The 14,599-nt window shown below is 42.8% G+C and overlaps 2 protein-coding genes across 9 annotated transcripts in view; one reads left to right on the top strand and one right to left on the bottom strand.

The window, feature by feature from the left end:
• Positions 1 to 4,135, top strand: part of dcaf15 (DDB1 and CUL4 associated factor 15) — a 7,561-nt gene extending 3,426 nt beyond the window's left edge. The window contains exons 8-14 of the mRNA XM_035660798.1: positions 1 to 358; positions 464 to 555; positions 908 to 1,030; positions 1,273 to 1,355; positions 1,448 to 1,552; positions 1,663 to 1,778; positions 3,326 to 4,135. The exon at positions 1 to 358 is cut by the window's left edge and continues 1 nt beyond it. Of these exons, the coding sequence (XP_035516691.1) occupies positions 1 to 358; positions 464 to 555; positions 908 to 1,030; positions 1,273 to 1,355; positions 1,448 to 1,552; positions 1,663 to 1,778; positions 3,326 to 3,381 (933 nt within the window). The 3' untranslated portion in view covers positions 3,382 to 4,135. The remainder of the gene's footprint in view (positions 359 to 463; positions 556 to 907; positions 1,031 to 1,272; positions 1,356 to 1,447; positions 1,553 to 1,662; positions 1,779 to 3,325) is intronic.
• A 733-nt stretch (positions 4,136 to 4,868) lies between these two features.
• The window catches only part of rfx1b (regulatory factor X, 1b (influences HLA class II expression)), a 12,044-nt gene continuing 2,313 nt past the window's right edge, over positions 4,869 to 14,599 (bottom strand). For 2 of the 8 annotated variants that reach the window (XM_035660035.1, XM_035660036.1), the window contains exons 3-18: positions 11,817 to 11,914; positions 11,606 to 11,698; positions 10,794 to 10,867; positions 10,330 to 10,624; positions 10,063 to 10,244; positions 9,853 to 9,972; positions 9,131 to 9,252; positions 8,825 to 8,943; positions 8,459 to 8,562; positions 8,177 to 8,328; positions 7,878 to 7,975; positions 7,631 to 7,780; positions 7,320 to 7,531; positions 7,078 to 7,231; positions 6,940 to 6,985; positions 4,869 to 6,849 (exon numbers count right to left, since the gene is read on the bottom strand). In XM_035660035.1, coding sequence (XP_035515928.1) covers positions 6,671 to 6,849; positions 6,940 to 6,985; positions 7,078 to 7,231; positions 7,320 to 7,531; positions 7,631 to 7,780; positions 7,878 to 7,975; positions 8,177 to 8,328; positions 8,459 to 8,562; positions 8,825 to 8,943; positions 9,131 to 9,252; positions 9,853 to 9,972; positions 10,063 to 10,244; positions 10,330 to 10,624; positions 10,794 to 10,867; positions 11,606 to 11,698; positions 11,817 to 11,914 — 2,198 coding nt within the window. In that variant the 3' untranslated portion in view covers positions 4,869 to 6,670. Of the gene's footprint in view, positions 6,850 to 6,939; positions 6,986 to 7,077; positions 7,232 to 7,319; positions 7,532 to 7,630; positions 7,781 to 7,877; positions 7,976 to 8,176; positions 8,329 to 8,458; positions 8,563 to 8,824; positions 8,944 to 9,130; positions 9,253 to 9,852; positions 9,973 to 10,062; positions 10,245 to 10,329; positions 10,625 to 10,793; positions 10,868 to 11,605; positions 11,699 to 11,816; positions 11,915 to 12,014; positions 14,571 to 14,599 lie in introns of those variants that run through there. The other 6 variants (XM_035660042.1, XM_035660041.1, XM_035660037.1 and 3 more) reach the window with 6 other exon arrangements.

The raw sequence follows: 14,599 nt of genomic DNA on the forward strand, positions 1-14,599 counted from the left end.
GGAGGAGGAGGAGGAGTGAAAGAAAAAGAGAATGAAGGCCAGGCAGAAAGGAGAACAGTTGATGGTGGTGAGAAAGAGGCAGTGCAGATACCAGGAGACAAAGGGATAAATGGAGAGAGGAGGAGAGAGGAGGAGAGACGGACTAGTTTGCCACAAGCGTCAACATCAAGTGGGAGCCACAGTTTGCCACAGTGCTCTGAACAGGTGATGTCTCCTGCCTCCTCTTCCTCGTCACTGTCATCTCCTCCGACCCCGTCCTCATCCCAGGAGGCTGGCACCAGCGAGCCTGGATATGTCAACTACTCACGCCTGCACTACTGCCTCCAACAGCCAGGGGAAGCAGAGCAGAATACAGGAGGTGAGCGAAAGAGGAGGAGACAGAGGATGAGTGATTAGAATTAGAAATTACTGATCAGGTCAAGTCTGAAGCTCCCACATTTTTCTTCTCCGTTTCTGCGTCTAGGTTATGAAGACGATAAAGTTCAGCTACCTTTTACAGTCACTGACCTTAAAGGACGGAACCTGCAGCTGGTCACTGGGCCACACAATGGGCAGGTATGTGTGTGCCAGTATATCTGTGTGTGTCTATTGTGTCTACAAATCTACAAAGCTGTTATTGAAAAAAAAAAAAATCTAACAAAAGCTGCTCTGAAATTTGATACTTAACTCATGCCAATGATTGGGTGTTGCTGTAGGCAACCAATGCCACCACTGATCTAGGAAAGACTGTTAAGTGTCTCATAGTTATTTTCTATAATGACATGTACCTGCCTGTAAATTCTGTGCCAGAACCTGCATTCATTCACTAAAAAGAAACATAAGTCACATATGTGAATTGTGAGGGTTTGTGTGTACCTTTTTAAAAAAAATGTTGCTTACGTTTTAACGTGTGTGTTCTCTCCTTCAGAGTGTGTGTGTGGAGCAACTTACCTTAGACTTTGAGTATCTTATCAATGAGGTGATCAGGAGCGATGCTGCCTGGGCCCCCCAGTTCTGCTCCTTCAGCGACTATGATGTTGTGATATTAGAGGTCAGCACACACACACACACACACACACATACACACACACACACACATACTAACCTTTCATATCTGAGAACTGTCCTGGTCTGTGTTTCCATTGTGGAGGTAATGTAGTGTGTTATGGTTTTCAAACAATACACTGTTTTCCTCCTCTATAGATTGGATTGCAAATACTGTCTCACGTACTGTATCTTCAGAAGATCATTTTGCATTTGACCTGGAGATAATGTGTGTTTGATGTGTATCAGGTGTGTCCTGAAACCAACACTGTGATGATCAACATCGGCCTGCTGTTACTGGCCTTCTCCAATTCAGACGAGGAGCACTGCAGGTATTGAATAAACCCAGAACCTTCTCAGGCCCTGTATCTGACACCTTTTTCTGTTCCTGCTAAGTCTGCTTTTCATTGTTTTTTGTTCCCAGGCCAAACACGTACCATTCCAACCTGCAGGTCAGCTGGGACCTAAACACGGGTGTGTGTTGCACTGTGGGTGTTGGTGACCTTACAGAGGTCAAGGGTCAGACCAGGTAAGGAACTACTGCCCCCCTCACACACACAGACCTGTCCGTCTCCCTCTTGTGTTATTATGCTCGGTGCGGTTCTGTTGTGTTAACGGTGTCGATCTTTATCCTGTCAGTGGGAGTGTGTGGAGTTCGTACAGGAAGTCCTGTGTGAACACTGTGATGAAGTGGTTGGTTCCCGAGAGCAGCACCCGCTACATTAATCGCATGACCAATGAAGCTCTACACAAAGGTGAGTTGTATACACTTTTGCACACACATTCACTGTCCTGGTATCTACCACAGACTCTCCTACACGGATCAAATGTTGTTGTTCAGATGTCTATGAGGATTCTTATTCATCCAGCTCAGAAGTTACAGGGCTGATACAACTGGATTAGAGCAAACTGCTTCTTACTTCTACTTCTAGTGACCAGATCGATAGCAGCTGGGGACCTTTTTAGTATTTTTTGTGCATTGGAATTTAAAGCAGCATGTGGACAAAAGTGGTAGTGTTTCCACCGCCTCGTTTGGTCTAATTTCTTGGGGAATCTGACCAAATCCAACCTGGTGATATGCATTAGGTATAACTGCATAGAAATAGCCAATCTTCTTCTTCTTTCTTTTTTTTGGGTAGGTCATATCAGTGCATCAGTATAAACCAGTTAAACATTTCTTGTAGTATGTTTAATGGACCTCTATTAAAAGCTGAATACAAACACAAGGTCTACCAGATAGCGATAAGAAAAAGTGTTTGTGGAAGTGACCGCACTCTCAGCTTACAGTCACCAGCACCTTTTGCTTCACTGCATCTTGTGCACAAAGATTTTTTGCTGTTACCATAAATGTTTTCAAATTGATTAAATAAATTTCTTTAAAATGCAGGCAAATCCAACTTAACTACTTGAATTGCTGTACAGCCTTCATCTTGTGTGCTAGTGGACGGACATACTCGGAGAGGCTGATCTACTTTGACAGTTAAATTAAAGTACACTTTGACACACTTGCTTGCCAGACTTGCAACCATTTTACGTGACCACGCTGTTCCTTTAAGCGTGTTGCTAGGTCACTGACAATGTCAGAGCAGGAAAAGCACAGCTGCTAATAATCAACGATGGCTCTGTTCTATTTAAGTGTCCCAGTAAGCAGTGATAGTGTGACAGCGAGCCATGACACAGGCATGACACAGTAGGAAAAGCACAGGTGTAAATAATAAAATGAACGATGGCTGAATTCCATTTCGCTATTATTGTGCACGCTGGCTTACTGTCACATTGTACGTTTACTGCCTGGGACAATGAAATGCAAAAGTGATGGTGACACCTGTGTTTTTTCCTACTGTCATATGTCGACATTTCTGCTGTGAAAAAGGCCTTAACCAGGACCCTGAAACCAAAGCAACTAAATGGAATTTTGCCATCAATCATTTTATTATTTATACCTCTGCTTTTCTATACTACGACTGGAAAATGTCTTCAGTTAAAAAGGCCTTCTAGATAATACCTAGTGCCTAGGACATTTGTTATTTCTTTTAAGTGTTTATTTCAGATAAATTCAGTCGTAGTACTAATATAGGTTAATTAATAAGGTCGATTGGGCCAGCAGTTTGTTACTGCAGTAATGTCTCAGTCCTGTGTGGACCCCAGACACTGTGGTCCGACTTTATGTTTGCCGTTTTCAGAACAGGTCCCAGCCACTGTAGGAAGTTTCGACAGTCCTTGCAAACTTGTTTTTGATTTGTGTGTTTGTGCAGATCGTTATGTATTCTAATTCAAACATCACTCGTCTTGTCACCTGTAGGCTCGTCCCTGCAAGTGTTGGCAGATAGTGACCGATGTACCTGGATTGTATTGTGAAGAAAGAAGTGTCAAAGCAACGGAAGGAAAAGCACACGGCAACATGGCCTCGTCATCAGTATGAAGCTCGACCCTAATCTCAGCAAAACTGCACACGTTCAGTGACTGCGCTACATGTAGTTCAAACGTGTCAAATAGAAACCGAACAAAGAACGCTTTAGATTCAATACTATAAAGATGGAGATTTTTTTTTAGGTGGTCTGTGTTTAATTTTACAGGTTTCATCCTTTTTGTAATTGTGTACTGTATCATTGCAACCACCAAAACCGAGAGCTGGACTGAACGAAGATTTAGTTTTTACATTTTTGTTTTTATACATAAAGGCGTACTGTTATTGTAGTGTGAGTGTTCCTTATGTGTGTCTGTAACTGAACGTATGCAATATCTGCACCTATGTGATGTGACAAGGGGATTTCAACCAGAGAACAAGTGTGTGAATGTATGAGTGTGTGCATGTTTAGTGTAACATTTGACAGATTCTGCTGCTTCTGAACACGTAGTTTCCTCACGTGGTCTGGACCTGTTCAGTCTAGCAGTGTTGATTTATGAGGCTGCAGTATTTAAAATGAGACAAATTGAACCCAGTACTGCATCACTTGACTCTTCACATTGTTTTTTAAACTTGTGTCATGGAAGTAGAGGGTTGTTGGAGTCACCTGCTCAGCTGGTTGACATCACACTGTATGTTTACTGGCTTGGAAGTGACACTTTCGTTCTATTGGGATATTTTGTTAAAATAAAATGTTCAAAAGTTGTTTGTGCATCTGTTGTATTAAGAACTGGATACACAGTTAAGTCTGTAAAAGCTCTATTCAGCAGGCTCTCTGCTTACTCATCGCCTCGGGTCAGTGGAACCTGAGATCTAAAACTGTCATGGTGCTTAACCCCTGGTATACTTGCTTGCAAGCTTTAACTTTAAAAGTTATTCAGATTCAAAAAGAAAACCGGTATTTGGTTAAACTGGTAACAAATGGTTGATAACGGCAGCCTGTGACAAAGGGTCCCAGATACTGTATGCTTCATTTTAAAGGGGCACTATTTTACACATGTACTACGGCAGTTATATAAAGGCTTCTGTGGCTCTGGAGGAACTTTCTAAAGTGTGAAAAAATAAACCTGATTATCTTATTAAGGTTAAGTGTGCTTGGGCTTTAGACTTCACATTTCTAACAGAAAGCCTGCAGTACAAACTGGTCTGACAGAAGTGGGCATTTAGGGGGCAGGGAGGGTCTAATATAGACACTAAAATTAAGGATATTTCTGTCAATAGTGTCGTAAATTCCATAGTAAGTAAGAGAGTAAGTCCATAAAGTTGTGATTTTCTCAACTTTATGGGAGTACAATACTACATTGCTGGAGAACCCACTTAAGGGGCCACAAGCCAAAAAGGTTGAGAACCTCCGGTGTAGGTGATGTGGTTGAGCAATGACCAAGAGCAAAGTCTAGAGTGGCTGCACGAAAGAAAGAATTCTGGCACAAGTTTTGAGAGCAAACATCATTTTAGTTGACAGTGAGAATAAAGCTACAAACGTTGATCACAGATCTAAGTACAAAGGTCTTCAGAATAACATAAAGAGGACCTCATTTATAAAAGGTTCAGCAGCACAAGCTAAGAACATCGCAGTTAGCAGTTGATTTTATTTTGAAGTCAGATTCTGTAGTCTGCTCTCACAATATTAACACATGTAAATATACCCTTGTTTTCTGCTTAGTGCTCTTTGGTGGGATCTTGGTAGTCATTCCATCCTGAGGGACATCCCACTAGTACGATTAGAATTCCTATTGTTTTCCTTTCAGTCCCAAAGTACAACACACTTAATAAAATCTAAATCTGCTCATGCCATGTGAGAGGCTGCTGGTTGAGCATGTGCTCTTTGGAAAGGGTTCATCTATAAAGTCACCATATTCACATGCTTGGTCCATCATCACCATCATCACAATAAAAATATAGCTCAATAATCTGGATGGTGGACACACCACAACATTTTTAAGGCAATAATGGTTAAACAACATACAAATAGTTTGGATATATGACAGTGTCCACAAAAGGTACATAATATAGGTTATCTACAAAATGTTCAACATTGATACCCAGAAAATAAACATCTACTTTCACACTACAAAAAGTTTGAGATAGCTGTAGCTGGTACATAGGTTGTCATGGATACAGTGTAGTAAGTGCTGCTGATTGGGTGGGATAAGCTTTGGCCTTGTACTGTGGCCCGTTCAGGTTGCACTGCATCTATGAAGGTGTGTGTGGTGGGGTAGCACTTAAGCCGTCTGTCCAGTTTGTTTGTGTGTGTGTGTGTGTGTGTGTGTGTGTGTGTGTGTCTGTTTAGAAGAGAGATTATGAGCTTGAAAGAACGGATGGCTGATATATAGATAAAACAGTGGATGGATGAGGAACATCAAACTGGGCAGAATCATCACGAGGTTTGACTGTCACCATCTCAGATTTGTTTGTTTTTTCACAGCTATTAAAAGTTCATGACAACACCAACACTACTTCACAGGACCTTCATTTATTAATCCACTGATACAGAATATATAGAATACAAGCTTTTTTTCAGGCTAGAAATCTCTCAAAGGCACAGGGTATCAGTTAATTGGCCAAATTAATAAGGATAATACATTAAAAAGTAAAATATGGCATCCACATAGCTGTCAATCAACATCCATGTGCCAACAAAATCCATGGTTTGCAGTATCATTCCAGATGCTACTGTGAGGTTAAAAAAATTTAAATTTCAGACGGTGCCATTCATTATAGTCCAGCTCCCCTGCATAGTCATTGCTTTAAAAGGCAAGGTGAGTGATAGTTTGAGTATAGAGTACAATGAAGAACACTGGAGTCTTATCTCACCACAGCAATCAGGTCAGTGGTTAAGGCGGGGCAGGAGGGAATCAAGAATATACTGTGTTTACTGTATACAGTATACTGTAGGCTGGACAGCAGCGGCTACTGACGTCTAACCACTGGATAGACAGGGAAGGCACAGGGAACGAGGGAAGGGCTGAAAATGAGCAGGTGAAGGCAAAGAGAAAAAGATTGGCAGCACAGAAGTACAGAATACAAAATTGGCAAAGGGGTCTCCAACTTTCCTACATACTTGCACGCACATACACCCACACACCCACACAACAGACGACCACACACTCAACACCAAATGTCATGTGTTTGCACACCAGAAGCATACACTGGATGACAGAATGGGATGACATGATGTTAAACTTAAAGCAAAGGTGAGTGAGTGTGTGTGTGTGTGTGTGTGTGTGTGTGTGTGTGTGACTAAGGTGGGGTGCTGTGGGTCTCGGTCAGAGTGTGCAGATTCAAACTCGTCCTGGGCAGCTTGGCGGGCGGCTCCATTGGCTCCTTCTCATCATCTACTGCACTCAGGGAGCTGGACTGCAGCACCAGATCTCCAGTCTCGTCCTCGCTCTCATCTTCCTCATCCTCCTCTTCTTCTTCTGATGGACAAAGGCATCATTAGGTGACCTGATAACAGAGGCTGGAGCAAAACGTGAAACCATCTGTGAGGAGAACCACACTAGATTTACCTTTCTCCAGGTCCGGAGAGATTCGGCTCTTGATGGTGCTGGCAAACTGCAACCCAGAGTAAGGGTTAGACATTTAGAAACATATATTAACAAGTGCACACTGAACCTATGTGAGGTGCTGTAGGTGCAGACACATACTTCTCCCATGACTGCAATGGGTGTCACTCCTTTAGCCTGGGCCACCCTGTGTTCTATCAGGTAGTACATATACTCATCATACAGCAAGCGGATCAGGTGAAAGGAGCCAAAACTGGCAGCACTGCGCAGAGTCAGGTCCCGGATTACCATAGAACTGGTGAGACAGCGGAGAAAGCATAGAAAATGATCTTCAATGGAAAAACCAAATAATTCTATATATCATGTTTTTCTTTTCCCCTCACCTATAGAAGGACCAGTTGAGCAGGAAGACCTTGGCAGCCTTTGGTAGGGCAACAGGGTTTTGCTCGTAAGGCTTTAGAGCCTGAGAGACAACACCATCCAGCCAGGTTGCCCACTGCTCCAGAGAGTTTTGCTGCTGCAGAGTCATCTTGAAGTCTTGCTCCAGACGCTGTACTACACGGTCTTCACACTGACACACCCAGGATGCCTGCTCCTGAGGGGGACACGGGTCAGGGTACTGCTCTATTTCACTAAAACACCAGTGCACAGTAATAGATGGGAAGTGGGGAAGGAGAGAGACAGCAGTACAAACCTGTACATTAGTGAAATCAACACGGTTGAGGTCTGAAAGCATCTGGTTGATCTGGGCTGAGTTCTGGAGGACAGCGCGGGCTGCCTGGGCCAGGTGGTTCAGGCTGGTGTACCGGCGCAACGTCTGAGAGAAGGAGCCTACACACACCACCTGAGGGAAAGAGGGAGGAGACACAATGCGCATTGTGTCAGAACTAAAGCACAAAGACTATCAAATATAATAAAAAGTAATCACTCCTCTATATTACCTTTACGCGAACCATCTCCTCCGGGATGTTCATCATGCCCCCTGTCAACCAGTTCTCCAGACTCTTGGCAAAGTTACGGATGGCCTGAGTTAAGGCACCTGAGGAAGGGATAAGAAAGAAAGAAAGAAAGAGAGAGAGAGAGAGAGGGTTTGCATTTACATTTAAACATGAAGCTGTGTAGTAGAAGGTAGAACTCCTAAACTCGCCCCCAGACTGAAAGAGCAATTTTCATCAATTACTGTTGAATGGCTCACTCAACAGTTTTGTATACAGGGCTCTCATGGGCCTCAATAACTTACTGGGGATGGGTCTCAGTACATCAGGGATGAGCATCTCCACCAGAGTCTGGTAGAGCAGGTTGTCGCACTCTTTCGTCCAGCTCAGCACGGGGTCGTACTTGCACAGCACCACCAGGCACGATTTTGGCAGACGCTTCTCAGACTCGTTGTTCCTGGAGGAGCGCATGAGATAGTTGTGACGGCGGAGAAGACAGACCACTCATACTCAGTCCCAGTTGTGAATGAGATCTATGTGCCAGCATTTCATGCATCAGATTGTTTGGGTGTGTTGGTGACACTTACAGGTCGAGTGATTCTGCGTCACTGCTCTGGCTGAACCTCCAGAAGGATTTCCAAAGTGTCTCCACAAGAGTGAACTGAAGGTTGACCATCACGTCCAGAATGGCCTTTGGGGAGCACACATAACACCACAGAGGTGTTCTAAACTGTCTTCACACGCCATTTTCATTGGAAAGAGTATTTTCTTGAGAGTCTTTTAGCATGTACCACTAAAGTCAACTTTGACATCAGACAGCTGGCTGTTATTAAAGCTGGATTTGAACAGTCACTACATCAAGCGCTGCGTATGTGGACAGAGAAGTAAGCTAATTTATAATCCAGGGTATTATAATTAGTGTGCATGTCCTGTCTTTGTCCATGACTGCCTACCTCACAGTGTTCTCTGTAGAGAGTCTGAAAGGCCTTGAGGTGTTCTAAAAGGATCCCATCAGGCAGGGTTTGACCTTGCAGATCAATCTCCACAAAGTCTGGCAGCGGCCTTGAAGCCTCTACACAAGATACAGCAACAGAGAAAGAGAGGGAACACAGAGTAACAGAAAGATCATCAGTTACACGTGTCAGACCTACTCTTCATCATCACTCGTTGTATCAAAGATCTAAAAAGTGTTCATTCCTAAATCATATAATAAGAGTGTGTGTATTGCTTAAAAAGGTGAACATGCAGTTATTGCTCACCCAGAAACTGCTGATACTGTTGCACCTGCGCCGATATATCACAGAGTGCCGTCCCCTGCTGTTGACCCAAACCACTTGATGTCCCATTGGTGATCCCCTGTGTCTTCTGAACTGGCTTTATCCTATCGGGCAAAGTAGGCATCAATCACGGAGGCAGAGATAGTGAGTCACAGGGAAAATGCAGCTAATGGTGCAACCGGAGCCTTTAAAACAAGTTGCTATTACATCATAAGCAAAGCACATCATAACACATGTTACATCTTGTTGTTGAAGGGATCTACAACTCAAGATGCACTGTTATGCCCTGTTCACTTTTGGCACCACAGTGTGTCTGTGTGTATGTGTTAAGGCTGACACAATACAAGTTTTAAACTTTGGATACAATAATAGATAAAATAGAAAAAAGAAAAAAAAAATAAAAAAAAGAGATCTTTAATACCACAGCAAAAATGTAAAAACTAAAATGTTGGAGGCAGACAAAATGGGATCTTTTTTTTTTTTTCTTTTTAAAAATAAACAACTTGCACACACTTCTGGTTCAGAAGAAAGTGGGAGAGTGACCATTAACATTTAACAGCTTCGATAGTTTCAGTACTATCGAATATATTATCAACTGAGATTGTATTGTTTTAAACAACAAATAAGTATCTAAGTATTAATACTGTGTACACATTTAATCCTTTCAGCCACAGGAACACAAAGGCGTGGCCGTGTGTGGATACCTGTTTTTCTGTGAGAAAGGCTGCTGCCTCATTGCCATGTGCTGTTGTTCATCCATCAGTCTGAGCAGAGGGGAGCCAGATTTGATCCGTAGACCATAGTAGTGGTATTTAGAGTTCCCTCTGAAACACAAACATGAAAAGTTATAAAAAGATATTCTTCGTCTAGCAAAATCAATGTACGTGTGTGTGTGTGTGTGTATACATATATACCTGGTCCCTAATCTCCGTGTACGTAGCCCCATGAAGACAGACCTAATGAGCTTGCCGAATGATGCAGCATTAACAGGTTCTAGTTTCTGCTCCTGGCAGTGCAGCAAGTAGTGGTAGTACAGGGTACAGCGGGGTAAACTCACCCCCTCTGCCCCCTCATAGTTCTCACACAGCCACTGCACCTGAGGGAGATGACATCATTTTTGTTTTCATGTCTTTCATGTCTTAGATCATAACACATTTTTCACTTTGAACTTCAGTACTCACAGTGGCAGGTGGGGCGCGAGAGTTAGGGCTGGAGTAACTCTGTCCTCCTCCTCCACCTGTTCCTCCACTAGCTCCTCCTCCTAACACATAACCTCCTTGAATGACGTAGCCTCCTCCGCCCGCAGCAGCTCCCCCGCTATTGGCTCCCGCTGTTGCCACAGAAACCGGCTGCGAAGTCACCGAGCCGGGGATGTCCGACTCAGAGCTGGCTGTGGCCTCGTAGTAGGTGGAGGAGGAAGTAGGAGGGGTCTGGGAGTAGAGGGGCGAGTCGGAAAAAGGATATGTGCCCGATCGACTGGACAGGAAAAGACACATGTGGGCGTACACACACACACACACACGAACATATGAGTGCACAATAGGGACAGTTGTGTGACCAGGAAAGTTGCAAGGTGATTGTGTGTGTGCATGATCATATCTTTGAGATATGATCATGCACACAGAGGAGTGTCCTCTCTACTCACATGGTGGATGTGGTAAAAGTTGCATCTCCTCCTCCTGCATCCACATACACCTGGCCAGAGTACACATGCTCCACCTGCAAAACCAGGCAAACAGGAGACTTAAAGCAGCATTAATGGATTTTTTTGGCCACTTGGAGGCAACACAAGCTGTAAACACAATACGGAAAAAGTTGTTATGGTGAACATGTTAGCAAACAGTTGTCTATTTACACATCTAACAGACACGGAGTAACATTAGCATTCAACATGCAGCCAAGGGCCGGAGCTTGGAATCAAACCTGGGCCTTTGCACGCACTTTACCAGGTGAGCTACCGTGCACCCCAACCAATTTTCTTTTAATACTATTCAAACCACATTTTGTTGTTCTACTGGGGAAAATAACTGTGCTGTGCTCCGTAACTGGGTCAAGAGGTAGGTGGGTATTAAGGAATACAACTAGAAAAACATAGAAGTCTCAGGGTTATAGTCGGCCATTAAAGATTGATCTAAGTGCTGGTCCAAAAACAACCCTAACAGCTTGTTCGCTCACACAGGTAACAGCATGACCTGCAGAGTTCAGTGTTCAGGAACATCTCAGACAGCCTGGCGAGGCAGCAGTTAGTGAGTGAGGGATTAGCAAGAGGGAATGAAAGAGGAGGAAGGTGATGGAGGTGAAAAGACATGCATCCTACATCCCTCTCTTTCTATCTGCCTGTAACACTGGACAAAGCCAACACAGGAGGAGCCATTACCTTTACACTTGTTTTATTGTAATGTACTTATTGCGTATTCTCTTACATAATAAGAGGAAATGTTTTGTATGTCTGTTTACCTCCTGGTTAATGTGCACAGATTGTAGGTTGTTGATGTGGCCAGCCTGAATCCTCTTGGCTGCCTGCGACACCGCTTGCAACACTGACCTCTGCTGGTGAGTAGAGCCACAGTGACAGATAGAACTTTGGGTGCTCAACCATTTGATGTGACTTGTTCCTACTTGGTCAAATGGCAAATCCATGCGGTTTGCGTATGTGCGTGCATCTTACCTGCTGGGTGGTCTGCACTGGTTGGACCACCTGAGTAGGAACACCAGGGGCAGGTGGACTGGAGTCTGACAGGCTGTCATTGGAATGAACAGAGCCCTCTAGGGATGACAGACAGAGCGAGGGAGAGAAGTTTCTTCAGATAATTGAACAAATCTCAACAGAAAAACCAGCCACCATTACCACAAGTTCAGTACTCACGACATACTGCTTCCAAATCGTAATAACAGCCACCGCAGAACATCCTGCAACAAAGTTGGTGTTTTTTGTTCAGCTGAGGAGAAGCTGATAATGGGAGCGGAGGAAGAGAGTGTGTTTGCCCAACTCTCCTTTCATCCTTATATCTTGCATGCAGAAGGGCAGCCTTGGACAGCTAATCTCCCCAGATGGAGAGAGAAATCACTCCATCATGTAAACATGCAGATCAGATGAGAGGGGGAAATGAGAGATCCATGAGGGATGATGGATGGAGAAAACAGAGGATGGAGGGTGGGCAGGAGGAGGTTAATGTTCACTTTCTTGTGCCCTTCAGGTGAGGTGACTGTTTTACACTGTCCAGCTCTCACTGTGCTGCTCTTACTTCAACCTGAGTTAACCGCTGTAACCATACACGTAGTTACACTTTGGCCAAGTTACACTTGAGCCAGCACAACTCTGCACAACCCACCACTTAATTTAATTTTGCATTATGATGACAACCAGTCTCTCCTCAAATGTTTGTACATTTTGACTATTAACTGTTCCTTCCCAGCTGGCAGTTGGCTGACTGCTGGGAAAATAACAAAGGCAATGTCACTCTGTGTAAACCATTCTGATCCATGACTTTGTTCAGGTTTACCCAATCCTGACAACTGCAGCTAGGACCAGAACATAGACCTTTAACGTATGCCCACATACAAGCAACCACATATTGTTGATAAAACAGGCATATTTATGTATACATATGTATTTTACTATTTTCATCACGTGGTATTGTCAATTTAGCTCTTACTTTTTCAATCACCTACATATCAATTTAGTGTTTTAACACATAAAAGTATCAAACAATGGCTCGATACAGGAGCCAAAAAAGCACCTGAATATGGGGACTAGGAAACTGTGATGGACATTTGTGTTGTTGTTCTTATTTATTAAAAGATTTCTGTCATCATTTCTGCCAGTTTAAGTGGTAAAAGCATACCGCTGTGAAGTGTATGCTTTCTTAAAATTAAGTGAGCTACTTACAACAACTGGACTGCCTGCTGCAAAATAAATGTATATTTAAAACATATATATATATATCTGATATCTTGATACTGATATCATGAAGTCCTGGATGAACAGAAGAACCTGTTTTTCTTTCTACACAATGTCATCAGTTTTGTGTTGTTCAAAAGAAGTAGGTTGTTACCACATCAAACCTTGTGTCTGTGTATATTCAATGGACATCATTCTAGCCTGGTATCACAAAGTGAATATCTGTATAAAGAACAAAGAAAGGAGTATCCTCTTACAGCAGTATTGCCAGGTAAGCTGCATAACTGTGCTGAGTCCAGGTCTTTTTACTGCAGTGCACGTTCAAGACAGGAGAGAAAGCCAGGTTTTAATAAGCGCAGTTATTCAGCTAACTTATCTGCCCTACTTTATGAGAATGAGACAAGCCCCAGGCCTGTGAGTCTCTCACCCTGGGTGGGAGTGCACAGTGTTACTTGATACTAGCAGGCAAAAAGATCTACGAATAGACAGCCCTAAAATAAACATACAGAGAGACACCAGTGTCGGGGGTCAGTTCTCTCTCGTTTCTACTAGTTACGCCATATTTTAAAATACTAACTGATGTCTTCGTGGCCAAACATTTGTTTATTAAAAAAGCAATGGCCTAAATTACTTTAAACCAATATCTGTAAAAGGGTCCAAAGCCATGTGAGCACACACTACATTAGTTACCATAGACACAGGCAAAAGATGAGATATCTTTTTGTATTACTGCAGGAATTGCCAACTTAAAGTCATGTAGATGTAATATTAAAAAATCATTATACCACCAACTCTCTATAACAGCTAAAGCAAGACAGTAGAAGTGAAGTCAGGCTTCATCCATCAGCTCCCACGTTTGGACTATGTATCCTAGCAACCAAGTCCATCCGCTTATTTTGTCTTCATAATGTATGCACTACCCAACCAGAAAGGAAATCTACATCACTACTGAGATCTATGTTTCCTGGTGGGACATAGATCTCAGCTCATCTTCCTTTAGAAATCTAATCAGACCATTTTAAATATGGGCTAACTACATGACCCAAAGAAACTCACATAACAAACATTATCACCATAACCAAAAACTATTCAGATTACTATGCACAAATGTAGTCAGGCAATTCCTAAAATGCCTGTGGATATCATTGGAACTGGGCTTTAGCTTCTGACGACCAGCTCAAAACTGCACACAAATTATTTTTCCTAAAGTCCTGCTGATAAAATGTTGATGTGCAACAAGTAAATCTAAGCTTGGGATGAAGATAAGAAAGTGACTGTGCACTTGATTCACAATAAGAGATAAAATGATGAACTAGGCCAACGAATATAGAATGAACTGATCATGGTGTTGATTATTGTACAGTAGTGATAGTTAAAGTTAATAGTGAAGTAAAAGTGATCAATCAGTTAGTCTGTGAAATTCAAATAGTGATACTCAATTTACAATGATTTGAAAACAGACTAAACCACATTTGAGAACCTTGAACCAGCAAATATTTGTGTTTAACAATTAGTCAGTTACTTAAACTGTTGATGGATTAATTGTTTCT

The sequence above is a fragment of the Morone saxatilis genome, unplaced genomic scaffold (assembly GCF_004916995.1).
Source record: "Morone saxatilis isolate NCDOM2014 unplaced genomic scaffold, NCSU_SB_2.0 Contig17, whole genome shotgun sequence".
Taxonomy (NCBI): domain Eukaryota; kingdom Metazoa; phylum Chordata; class Actinopteri; family Moronidae; genus Morone; species Morone saxatilis.